The sequence below is a fragment of the Poecilia reticulata genome, linkage group LG11 (assembly GCF_000633615.1).
Source record: "Poecilia reticulata strain Guanapo linkage group LG11, Guppy_female_1.0+MT, whole genome shotgun sequence".
Classification (NCBI taxonomy): Eukaryota; Metazoa; Chordata; class Actinopteri; order Cyprinodontiformes; family Poeciliidae; genus Poecilia; species Poecilia reticulata.
In genome coordinates, this window is record NC_024341.1 from 20,292,751 (window position 1) to 20,306,672 (window position 13,922).

Consider the following 13,922-nt stretch of genomic DNA (forward strand, 5'->3'; position numbering starts at 1 on the left):
TATTATAAAGAAATCCAACACCTCTCTTACTTTTTTAGACATTGAAGTCTAAGCTTTATTGATGTTTAGGATCGACTGATAGCACTGCAGTTGGATAATCAATTATTCCTCACAACAACAACTTCCCTAATTTTTATGCACACAGTCTTAATAATTGCACATTTGTTACATTAATTTAAAAGACAAACTTGGAAGCAGCGGTTAAGTCCTTTTAATGGCCCTTACTTGCTGAGTAACATCACAGAAAACCTTTTCTACCACAATGACCATCCATTATTTACATTAGAGCTACTCAAATGATCTACACATTCTGGCTTACCTTAACCCCTGATTACATGAGACAGGTTTTATGAAACTTGGGTATCAAACCTCGAGTCTTACTCAAATTTAAACTATCTTTTTTACTTTGATCTCAATTTCCCATCTCAGATTTTCACTGAATGACATAAATGATGGTGAATTGATTCTGTGTTATAGTATAATTTGTATTGGTTTGGATATAACTGGGTCTGAATTTGACAAAATGACTGGTTTGTATTGGACTAATACGAGCTGAAAGGGATTTTATATAACTGGATATAAATTGTGTGTGTGTATTTGTTGTGATTTGGTGATTTACAAAAGCAAAAATGGAAATCAATTAAACCTCATGAGCTAGTGGAAAGAAGAAATTACAGCTACCAAAAGTGTCAACAGTGATATTTTAAAACATGTTTCTATTGATAAAAACTTTGTAATTGTATTAAAATGCTTGTTCTTTTTGATTTCACCTCACCACGGCCCCTACTTCTGACACGATGAATTAGAAATCCACAAAAAGAGGAGACAACCACACTGCATGTGAAAACAGCACAGGAAGTGGATGGAGTACAAAAGGTCAGAACTCAAGGAATGTGCTGCTCGTAGCCAGGCTCCGTCTATTTATGACAAGCTTAGCCATTCGGATATCTACTTGGTGAATGGCCAGCTTGAACCTTACAAGAATGGAGGCAGAGATAGAGCAGGGAGTGAGGGGAGGCGCTTGTGGTGGGTTCCTGTGTGATTAGAAGATGTTAACAAAGGCTGTTGGTGTTATCCAGTAAGGTTCTGCACACTGAATCTGCCCAGATCAATGTGATTATCTCTCAGCTATTGCTAATTAGAGTCATTAATTCACAATGCAAGCAGGAAACGGCGCACACTTACTTTCCCTTTCTCCTTTGGCTGATCTCGCCTTTCTCTGAAATGGCTCAGAGAGTGCACAGCCTCTTGGATAAGGTCTGTGTGTTGGCCACACTTCAGTCGAGATTCTCATCTGCACATAATTCACTTTCAAAGGGCAGAGAGGGCGGCAAAGAGAATCCTTAATTGCGCCGCCACAGTGTCCAACATAGACAAATGTTTATATCTTGGCCCGCTAATGAGAAACCAATAACGGATGCGAAAAGCATTCTAAGCCCCCCCCCCCCCCCCCCAACCCTCTCCCCACACCCACCACGGGTATGCATGGACATGACAATGAGAAACCGGCCATATTGGAGAACTTCACCTCATTCATCAATAGTCCTCATGTCCAGTCCTGGAATACTCCACTTAGGCTACCAACTGATGCAGCAATAAATCTGTCCTACAGAATGTGTCTGTATTTCTCCATCAGATTGATCCTTAGGCAAGGCAGGAGGTCTTCAAGCTGCTACAGTCAAACTCTTGACAGCCTTTTAGGGTTCAGAAAAGAGGCAGCATGTACTTTCAAATAAAACCAAACTGGATCAATATCCCCAAATGGGTGAGGGGGAGAAAACACCATGCAGTGACTTATTGACTTGAAAACGTATAAATTTGTGTCATAGTATTCACTCAAACATTAAAGTTTCTCAACATTCTGATCAGAACTTTACAAGCTGCTGGTACGTTGCAGAGCAAATGTAACAGTAACTCCTTCAAGATGCACTTTTATGCAATGCACTTGAGAGTTTTTAGCGTCCTCGTATAAAATGGACAAGAAGTTCCAGGGCAAAGAAATGAACAGCACACTACAGAACGCACAAGAGAATACCTCCTCATCTCATCTGCCCCCCACTGCTCACTGCGGTGGTGGCGGTGGGCCCGTAACAGCGGAGTGTCAGTCCGGCCAGTGAAACGCCACGCTTTTATCTCCCGGTGGCGGGGGAGGAGGAAAATAAGGGTCCTTCAAAGGGCTGAGGTCATTTCCTGTGCCTCAAGGCTGCGACAGAAAAAAATAAAATGTCTTCATTCGGTCGGCCCTGCTTTATTTCAAATGCCGACGCCGCCGTTTAAGAGGGCCCTTGTGGGCACGGATGGCAAATGAGCACTTTTGTGTTGTCGCAATCTATCCCCTTATTTCCCCACTCCCCTCGCCATTTTCAACCCCCCCTCTGCGATGTAAACCTCAAATCATGGTTGTATTTTTATTTTTTTTAAAGTATGTGTAAAAGTGCAGGGGCAGATATACAGATGATAGACCATGAGAGGTAGTAGGTAAAAACAGGCAAAGAGGAGATGTGCAAGGCTTGCAGAGGAGCATGAGAGCGACAGTGTGAAATTAAGAGCCGAATGGTTCCTCTCATCCACAGCCCTCTACAGCCCCAAAGCCCTTTCATAACTTCCTGTTTTTCTCTGAACTGGGAAACATCCAAAGCACATGTGTGTAAGTAGGAATGCACTGTTCACATGCAACTGATATTGTGTGTGCGTGCGTGCGCAATAAAGCAACGCAGCAGCGAGCGGGTGAGTCAGAACTGGCAAGATAGAGAGGCTCAATGAAGGGCCTGCGCGGTGCGATGGAGGAGGAGGAGGAGAGCAGCCGGAGCAGGCAGACAGGCTCACATGCTGGGATGTTAGGAGGAAGAGTGATAGATCTATTGCATGGCCACTGTTGCTGCAAGAGCAGAACACACCTCGGGCAGATGGATGGGGAGTGCGTGTGGGGGTACGATTAATCTCTGCGAGTGTGCCCTTTGTGTTGGAGTGCGTGGGAGAGTTGTATTACATGGTCTTGGAGTGTAGTTTTGGAGATGCGGTACTTCAAACGGGGCTTTACAGTACTTCTACGGCAACTGAAGGGCAAACGCAGCAGACGGATGTATGGTAGAGGGAAAGAGGAATGCATGTTCATGTTGGTGCGTGGGCATTTGTCACGGTTTGTTTGTTTGTTTGTGCTCCGGAATACACCTGACCTGTAAGCACAGAAAGCATCGACACTTGTTTTTTATTCTGAAACACTCCCACTCCTATGATTCCACCAAACATCTCACCCAGTATCCTTTCTTCCATCTTTATTGTTCGGTTTATTTCTCTTTTATAGCCTTTTTTTACTGGCGAAACACAAAGGTTCCACTATAACACAACCTTCAAATGCTCACATAGAGGAAATACGCTTTAGTAGGTACAGCTAATTGGAAAATGGCTCTAATCGTTTGATATTACAAATAGCAAATCAGCCAATTACAGGGCAGCAACTGAAATAATTTACACATGGTGAAGAAGACTTAATAGAGGTCACACTGAGCATCAGAATGCTAACTTTAAAGTAGCATGATTGTTGTTTGCAGACAGGCTGCTCTGAGAAGTTAAGAAAGGGCTCATTCTACTTATATTTTCACTCACAATCATCTCTCAGGTTTACAGAGAATTATATGGTAAAGGTAAAGATGTCCAGCTATTACAGCTGTGTGTCAGAAGAGAGCAACCAGACTGGTTTGAAGTGGTAGAAAGAAAAAAAGTAGCTGTACGTTTTACGACAAAGGTATGGAGAATACCGTCTCCGAACTCACAGCAGGTCAAATGTTGAAGCGGACCGCAAAGCGTGCGACTCATGTCAACCAAGGACAGGAGATAGAGGATACAATTCATACAGTTTAACCAAAATTGGACAATAACGTCTTGAAAACATATTGCTTGAAGTTTCAGCCTTGATACTCAGCTAGTAGGTTAAAAATTAGGCATAAGCAATATGAAAGCATGCATCTTTTCTCCACTTTTTGCGGTCCAGACTTATGTAAAGTGCGGGGGATATTTTCCTGAGTAAAACAATTTCATAAAAATGTAAGATCTGTGACAAATTTTTTTGTCAACACATATCTGTGCTCTCTCATTCGCCATATTTATACATATGCATCCAAATCAAAACAACAGCAAATAAATATCTCTTTAAGTATTAGCTGCAATACTAATGAAGAAATATTTCTTTATATTTGCAAGTGATAGCTGTTGCTTTTGTGTTTAGATTAGGTGATGTTTTATACATTTGTCTGAAACCTCTTAGCTTATATCAAAGAAAAAAAATTGGCATTCTTACTCAAGTTTATCAGACCATAAAAGTGACACAAATTGTTTGCAAAAACATTCTGTGTGCATGGACGGCTGTTAAAAAGAGTTAAAAGGTAGTGTGTGTTCAGCAAAACCCTGAACACCGAGTTACTAATAATGTGACTAATGAGGTAAGAAATCCTGAGCATCAAGACATAAAAAAGAAAAGCTCAGTAAAAATTCAGAAAATTGGGTAGAATAGCAAATTTTCCCACAGCAACTACATAAAACGTGTGCTGTGGCTCTGCCAATACCTGCTCTGGTAGTACTGCCAATGTTGCGTGTAAAAAATAAGTACATAAAATGTTCCTTCTTTATGAGGAGCTTGTGTGAATTCTTAATTGTAAAGGCAAAACTCTTTCACTTGAACTGCAACAACACACAAGACAGAAATGACAGGAAAGAGATCACACCGTGTGATGTGGTTAGTTAACACTAAACAGCAGCAGATCAGGGTGATCTGAAAATTTACTTTTGTTTCAAAGATATTAACTGAAAAACGTTCCTTCAAACAAGCATTTACTTTGACATTTACACATTTCTGTAAAAGAAAACAATACAAGTGAGAACTAGACACAAAGATAGAGATGGAAAAAAAGAATACAATGGACATAATTCAGTTTGTCCACCTCTCACTCCCAAGGACTGCGTTGCTAACCGTTTAAATTTGCTTTTGCTACTAGGACTGTTATTTTACTTTGTCTTCTTCCTCCTGACTAAAGAAGCTTGACCTTGAACGACATTTTTTGGGAAAATGGGATACATAATAAAATAGATTGCTCTGTGAAGTTTTCCATCACATGAAATTGTTTTTCAATTTAAGAATTGAGATTTCCCTTTCAAGCTTGACAAATCCTTCATCTCGCATGATTTTTTTTTTTTTTGTACTCTTCCTACAAGTCTTGTGTCGATCCGCCGCCCTCTTTCCACTCATAAAATATGCTTGCTTATGTTTGCCTCTTGGCATCTCAGTAGTGTTGCATACCAGGAGGGTGAGTTATGGCAAATGTTGTATCCCACACAACAAAGTGCTAAACTAGTTTGATTTTTTTTTCCTTTTTATACTTGGTGCTGTGCATAACTCCGGTTAGGAGGGCACGGAGAGTTGTAAACATTTCAATTCTTTAGTTTTGTTGGACGCAGAACTTCAAAGCGGTTTGTCACCTTGTTTTATAGCGCCGGTCTTTACTATAATCCCCTTCAATCTGGATTCTGCACACAGAACTTTCCTACCAGCAGGCATTCATTGTGTTGCCTTTATTATCGAGCGGGACCTGTCAAGATGATCAAACTATATTTCATCCACTAAATACCGGAGTTTTGACCCTGTGAATTGCCTGGTGGGATAACGTCAAATGTGCTGTACAGCAAAGAAGACAGCATCACCTTGAAAGGCCATGCTTCAGAGACTGGGAAACCACAAAAAGCAATTAAAAGTATTGACGAAACTTCAATAGCTCTTTAACAGTGCTGCCAGACACCTTAAGGCGAGCGCCACGCTATTTTTCCTCATTCCTCTAATTCCCACTATTTTACAGCTTCACCGCTTAAATCTTTGCTGATCTTTATCATTAAGAAGTGACTGCATAAAAACATGTAAACTGCATTATCTGCAACTGTGCACGGCCTGTAGCAAAGGCACTGAGATGAGGGTGACAGAAATATTAACCGAGGTTTATCTAGTCCCATCCAGCCTGTTAGCGCTCAAATTACTCAAGAAAGTATCCAGTTATTTTAAAAATGAAAAAAAAAAAACAAAAAAAAAACACGAAATAATAAAGTACAAATGGAGGGCCTGGGGCCACTGCTGCCTGTGAAGCAGCGTAGCATCAACCACGATAAGGTGGTTTTCATGAATTCTTCCTGCAGTGGTAAGTCAGCGGCTCCCTAAATCACCGAGTAACAGCTTGCAGACTCCTTGGCTCAATTTCAATCTATACACAGGCACATATTGCTCCCTAAAGACTGATAGCATACTCAATGAAACAAAGGAAATAAGAACTTACCTTTGCACTGGTTAGTGTTCTTATCGAGAATGGCCTTGGTTGACACTATTTTTCCATACCTGCAGAGACAGAGACAGTGCGGTCAGCTTACTAAACCCCATGACACTGAAATGTTGGAGCAATTTATTCAGATCATCAACCTGTGGTCACAGTCATGTCTTATTTTTCGTATTATCTGCCGTTTAAGTGCAACAAGCAATTTTCAGAGCCGTACAAATGTCAAAAGCCATTGGAAAGAGAAATCACTCGAGGTTAATAACATTATGTGTGTGACCGACTTCAAACGACTGAGCAAGCCTCTGACATTTCAGAGAGCCATCGGACAATTTCAAAAGGTCTGACAGAACACAAATGCTGCAAATGGCCTTTTTTGTGTTTGCATAGTGTATAGAGTACATTTAATCCAGACTAACGTCCTTTAAATATTAAAGCTGTTTAACGCATCGAGCAACAGAGCAAACGAAAGGGGAATTGTGTTATTTTAAGGTTTACGTCTGCTTAAAGTTAAATTGCTTCCAATTTGTATTTTTGAGGTCAGGCAAACAGTCTGCTGGATCGGACAGGAAACCTTGACAACCACGGAGGAAGCAAAGAGAACTGTAGATATCCAGGAAGCAACTTCAAACACCGACATGAGTTGAGCTCTGGGTGATGGGCAAAATTCTTGGACTCCAAATGTTGGATCTGTAAGAACTGATTTATTATTTGAAGAAAGCTCCTAAATTAGATTAGGACAACAATCAAGGCCAAAGCTCGTTTTAATTTCACTTCTTAAAATCAAATGAGGGTACGGTCAATATTACCTTCAGTAAAATCCTGTCTGTTTACTCCCAGCGAACTGACTGCTTGAGAGAGCGGACAGCCAACCAGAATGCAACATCTTTAAAGCATCAGAGGCTAACAAAAGAGCTGAACAGATAATGTTCTACTGTAGCTATATGTAAAACTGTCCAATGAAGCAGGATGTGAAACTGACCAAAAAATATAACAAAAAAAATTAACTCGCAAAAGCGTTCAGGCCTTATGACCTTCTTCAAATTGCATCATGTTTCAACCACAACAGATTTGTTGAAGTGGGAGGAAAGTGATGCAAACATTTTTTTTTTTTTTTGCAGGAATTTGTATCCAGTCCTCTTCACACTGGGGCCCGGAAAATTATTTTATAAATGTAACGTATTTGTGTGAAATTTAAAGTACAAGGTGGTTAAATAATGGTGGTTCAACAAAATACTAAGGGAGAACTGGATACATATGTAGGCCACATTTTCCAGGCATTTTGATTGTAGTATAACTTCAGAAACATGTCACAGCTTTTTTGCTCAAAAACAAAAATGTTCCATCAGGAGGTTTGTTTCTACACGGATTACAACTTGATCTTTTGGAAATTATATATGACATTTCAAAAATATACACCAACATTCACCAATTATTTCTTAGAATTCAGGCAAAGTAAAAAGTTCACTTAATCGGTTACCAAAAAGTTCAAAATGTGGTAAAAAGGCATTATCTTCCGTCATCCAAACTGACATTTGTCAAAGCAAGGTGTGATCTTAATTTCTGTTATTGGGAATCCCCTAAAAGTTGCCAAATTGTTTGCAACATTTTCAAATATAAAAATTAATTGCATAACAAATTTGCTTAGTTATATTCTTGAGTGTCTAAAGAACAATCAGTTCTCATGATTTATAACATGCAAACTCTTTCTGCATGGAGTTTGCATGTTCTCCCTGTGCATGCATGGGTTTTCTCCGGGTACTCTGGTTTCCTCCCACAATCCAAAAACATGACTGTCAGGTTAATTGGTCTCTCCAAATTGTCCCTAGGTGTGAGTGTGTGTGTGCATGGTTGTTTGTCCTGTGTGTCTCTGCGTTGCCCTGCGACAGACTAGCGACCTGTCCAGGGTGACCCCGCCTCTCGCCTGGAATGTTAGCTGGAGATGGGCACCAGCAACCCTCCCGACCCCTCAAGGGACAAGGGTGTAAAAAAAAATGGATGGATGGATCTCAGTACTTTGATGACAAAAAGTGAAAAAGCCAACGGGTGTGAAAACTTTTGCAAGGCGTTTTAATGGCCCTGAAAGTTTCAGTTTCCATATCAGATTCCACAGGTGTCCAAAGTTAATCTAAAAACAACTGAATTCAATCATTTTCTTAGCGCAACTTACAGTATTAATCTGCTTAAAGGAATCTTTGGCCACCAATTGTTGGGCGAAGGTTTGATGTGTAAGCGAATCTCCAAAGCTTAAAAGATTTGCATCAGCTGACCTTTCCTGAGGATAAATGTGAACAAATCAGAGACCTGACAAGCTAATTAAGGTCTAGTAGAACCATGAGAGCTCTCTTAATGTGTGGAAAGGTCCCTTTTCCTTACTCTGAAATACTATAAAACATTTACTTTTGCTAAAGATCAAATAAAGCGAGGGCAACATTTCAAAATGTAATTAGCTCTAGACCCATAAATATTTATCCCAGATCTCTGTGTGCAACAAAAATTTTGAAACATGAATTGAATGACAGTCAGTTATTGTATTTTCCTGTGTCATCTCAACAGTGCAACATGCTGCATTGTTTGGAGTGTGAAAAGAAAGTGTGTGCCTGAACTTCTTTTTTGCACACAAATATACATCCTTCAGTATGAGCACTTGCGTGTGTGTGTGTGTGTGTGTGTGTGTGCGTGTGTGTGTGTGTGTGCAGCTGTTTATACAATTACACTTGCGCATTTGGCGTGAGAGTCAAGCAGTTCTCTGTGTGTTGAATGCACATCACAATGAATGAAGAGAGAAAGAGCAGGCTCTTCACACACACGCACGCACATGCACGCCCACACACACACACACACACACCCGCGCACACACACATTCAGTAGGGAAGACGCAGTGGTGCATCCCGGCCCATATTTCACCAGCAGGGGATAATTGTGCCATTTCTCAACGAGTGCCAGAGACTCTATTTACTGCATGCTGCGGTGGGATGGGTGGTGGATATGAACTGATGAGCTCCGAGAGGAAAACTACCAGCTCACGCATGTACACACACCGACACAGAAATAAACTCGCACACATACACAATGAGTACTCACCAATCAGCGCATTGTCTCCCCTCAGCAGATAAAATAGGCCATTTTAGCCATAGGGATCCATAATCTACTTCAACAGAAAAAGGCCCAAGGTGCAGTATTTGATCATACTGAGATACTCTCGAGCATAAGTACACAGAATGAACACAGAGCAAGGAGTGTTCATTTGATTAGAGAACAATCAGAGCTTGAGTAGTGGCTGCTGGGAGTCAGACTCTTTCTGAGACGCAACTGAGAAACTGTTACAAGTAAAGACTGTGGTTAACATGTCGCACACATCATCGACAAATTAAGCACTGCAAACCTGCCTAAGAAGATTTTAAAGAGAAACGATAAAAGAATGATTTTTATTTTTTTTAAATGGATAAAACACCTTTGATGACATTGCTATAGGCTTGTTTATCTCTGAATCAGGCTCGATGCACTAGAAGACTGACAGAATCCTTCCACGTTTTGAAATCTACATGTTGATCCGTCATGCATATTTGAGTTGAAACCGGACAATAATTAACGTTCTAGCAAGTACCAGAAACCGACAACAGCTTGTCACCATGGAGGCTGAATTGGCTGGGGGAGTGACCTTCTGACCAAGGGTTACAGATGTCTTGTCTGGAGACGCAACTTTTTCAGCTCCTAAAATCTGAAAAAAGATAATATTTCATTGATATTCTTCCAATTTCATAAACAATTTTGTTTTCTTTTTAGCGACTATAGCTGTAGTTTCAGGCTACAAAGCAAAGAAACGGGTCCCATTCAGACACAACCAAGCTCTGCAACAGATTCCCATTGTAAACGATATCAGTACACAGTTCTAGTTTATTAGCTCCTAAAACTGTGCTAGACTTTTTTTTTTCCATTTTCTGTAACTGGACATGTAGCTCCGTTTTAAATGTGCTCTATGACTGAAGAAATAAATGAAATATTCATATTTTCTATAAAAGAGTAAATTATTTTCACAAGATAAGCCAGATTAGCAAATGATCAGAAATATGATGGGAAACAGTTTCACATAGTCATGTGAAACCAAAGTGGTTGGGTTTCACATCACAGGTAATAGACAACTTTTAAGAAAATATTTTAAATCTGCATTAGGTCAGAAAGGAAACCCTACTTTATAATCATGAGCTTTCAATAAAGTGTATCACAGGTAAGAATTGGCTCTCATCTGGATTCAAATCTCAGGAAATCACCAAATTAAATTGATATATGAATGGACCCAAGAAATACCATCATTGTCTTCATAGGCAAATCAAAACTAAATGTTATGAAAAGATGACACACAAACTGCAAAGAGTGGGGTGGCTTTGATGTGACAGAGGGAGTCCCTGTGAAGCGCAGGTTTAACACTGATGCTGCGTCCAAAATATAACAATAAAATATAACAATCCAATCAGCAATTCATTGATAGTCTGGTGTACCGATACAAACAATTTTTTTTTCTCTAATGCTTCACACACAGGTATATTCTCACTGTACACTTTAGAGAAATGTGTGCTTTCAGTCTGGGAAGTAGTTAAAAAGCGCTGCGCTTTTGGCATAAATCTGGGGAAAAGTTCTCATTAAAACTTTGTTTGGACTCTGCAGAAGCAGGAGACAGTAGCTTGTTGATGCCAACTCATCACTGCTAGCCTCATTAAATGTTAAAGATGGCTCATCAATGCACACTATCTTCTGTCCCCCTCAAATAAAAAAACCTAAAAAAATAAAAAAAAAAGACACCACAAAGATGCTGCAGGGAGATGAAAAGGCCTAGCAGCAAGGAGCCTGCTCCAGCCAGCTGAAGGAGACATGCTGGATATGGACGGACGAGGTGATCATATATGAGATGCGTGTGTAGATGTGAACGACCCTGCTGGAGGCTCCTTCGCCTCTCTGCCAGCCAGGCCTGGGGTGGCTTTGATGTGACAGAGGGAGTCCCTGTGAAGCGCAGGTTTAACACTGATGCTGTGGCCAGGATTCAGCGCCTGTCTCCACTAATCCTATTTCAATCACTCTTGCAGCCTCTTATCTCTGACTCTGCTGGCCCACTGCCCTTTCTCTCCCTACAAATCTCCTCTCTTTTTCTTTCCGTTCTTCTTTCTCTCCTAAAGTCTCTCTACCCGCTTCTACATCTTTTTTTTTTGTAATTTCTTTGCTTTTGTCCTCCCTCTTTCTCTGCGTATGAATCCCATAGAAATAGATATGATGCAATATATCAACCCAACATAATGCCAGAGGTGAAATTTATATTAACAAAAAAAAAAAAAGCCTTTATGAGCTATTTTAAGCTGATGAAAACCTACAAATTGTGTTGGATGTAAAACATGTCATTCATATGACAGCTGTCTGGGCACTGAGATGTGATGAAAATCGAGCTCGGCCTGAAAGCTCGGCTTCACTTTTAAAAAGGAGAGCAGCTGCAAGTGCGTGAGTGACAATCCCGGAACTGCATTTCCTTCTTCTCTCTCACTCTCTCGGTGGATAAAAGGATCCAGGCGTTTTCCATTTCCATCGTTGGGGCTGGGAAGCTGAAGTGGATCTTAGCTGCATGTGGGCAGTGAGAGAAACCAGGCTGGAGCGGAGCAACACGTCACTGTGGTGCTGCTGGTACGCAGGAAAGCACAGAGCAGAACGATGGAAGGACCACCCAGGTGCTCTGCACACACTTTGCCCGAACGCTCTAGTCAGCATCGCCAAAGGTCTGTGGCTACATCTTTGCGTAATTACTCAACACGGTTTTCATAAGCAAAGTCCGGGGAGATGAGAGTTTTTTTTTGTTTTTACATTAAACTAAATAAACTATATTTACATATTGCAGTTTATCTATGCCTGCAGATGAAGACGTGAGTTTAAGATGCAGGTAATTATGTTAATATCACTGCAATGAGACACGGCGTATCTTTAACACTCGTAACTCTTAAATGTTTTCGTATTTTGTTACCTCGCCACAACAAACTACAAAGTAGGGTTTCACTCGGATTTGACATACATTTGTGTTTGAGAAACTTCTAAAGTACCAAAAATATGCGGGGCATTTGTATTTAGCCCCCCAAGTCTTGTATTTAGCCTGTGACTGGGTCATTTCAGCAGATTTTATCTAAATTAGATGTGCTAAAGTTCCTTCCTTGATCATCTTCTGTGGGGCTGTTTGTTCACTGATAAACCTCTCAGGCCAGTGAAGAACAACTGCATTTATGGTGTGATTTCATTGCACACAGTATCTGTTTACTAACTCGGCGACTTCTGAATGCATTTGGAGGCACTTCAGATTATCTCCAGTTGTTGTATCTTGTCATACTTTTCAGATTTATATCTTTGAAAAAAAATGTAAAAAATGTTTTATCCATTCCCAACAACTTCTTATTTATGTGGTGTTTTGTGTTCGTCTCGAGCACATAAAATTCATGAAAGTTCGTTGCTATAACGTGGCAATAAGCAAAAAAATACTGCACTATATCCACTGAGTATTTGTTATTTTCATATGGATGGGGATGACTCCAACCAGCCAGATTTAATGTTTGTTCAGCACAGCACATCCAACCCTGTGGGATTTCATAAGCTTAAAACATGCTCCGTTATTAAAAAAGGTGTAGTGATTATGTTAGCACTGCGGTGTAGGGAAAGATCCTAATATACGGTTTTTTTGAAAATATCACATCAACAAGAAACTCTCAGAACTTGAAGTTCTGCCAGTTGGCAAAACTTGAAGTTTGCAAAATGAGCAAAGCCCCAGAAAAGTGTTTGTTTTAGGTTGAGGAGGAACTCCAAGCTGCTCAGCAGCTTCATATCACCAGAAAGTGTACACCGTGTAACCGCTCTCAGATATAATGTGAAATAAGCATGAAAATGTTCCAGATGTTTCTTTTTGTTTTGTTTTTTTATTAACTCTGCGTAAAAAATAAATGAAGTGTTAAATGATAAATGCATTTACTTGTTTATTTCAAAATCAGACGCAACATTCGGTGAAGAATTAATTTAGTGCAAAAAAAGAAAAACACTTCAGATTATCTCCAGTTTTATCCTTTTTTTTTATGCTCGCCCAAAAACCAGATGTGACAGCTGCAAACACACACGGAGAACAAAGGGAAGAAAAGATTAAAAAACACTTTAAACTTTCTCATCTGAAGACGGATGGAAGAAATGGAAGGGAGACGGTGCCAAACAAAGTACAAAATATAACCAATAAATAGATGAATACACACACACACACGTACAGGCACGTTCTTCTAATCAAACATTACATGCCGCAATGTAATGCAAAAAAAAAATGTGTTGCTCTATTTTTTTTTTTGTGCTTGAGAAAATATAAATAAATCAAGACACATAGTAAAGAAAAATCAAGTAGAAATATAGCCCCAAGAGTTTTCAGTGACTGGTGGATGTAGCTAATCTGTAACTTCAGATAAATATTTTTGTTGTTAACATGACACTTTAAAAAGATGAAATTCAACCTAAATCCACCTCAACACATCAATCTCTGTCCTGAATTACCTAAACTTTGTGCATATATATCCAAATATATCCAAATATCAAATATATATATATATATATATA

The 13,922-nt window shown here is 39.9% G+C and overlaps 1 protein-coding gene across 9 annotated transcripts in view; it reads right to left on the minus strand.

Moving 5' to 3' along the window:
* The window catches only part of rbms3 (RNA binding motif, single stranded interacting protein), a 333,346-nt gene that overhangs the window by 164,908 nt on the left and 154,516 nt on the right, over nucleotides 1–13,922 (minus strand). For all 9 annotated transcript variants that reach the window (XM_008422424.2, XM_008422423.2, XM_008422426.2 and 6 more), the window contains one exon: nucleotides 6,315–6,373. In XM_008422424.2, coding sequence (XP_008420646.1) covers nucleotides 6,315–6,373 — 59 coding nt within the window. The remainder of the gene's footprint in view (nucleotides 1–6,314; nucleotides 6,374–13,922) is intronic.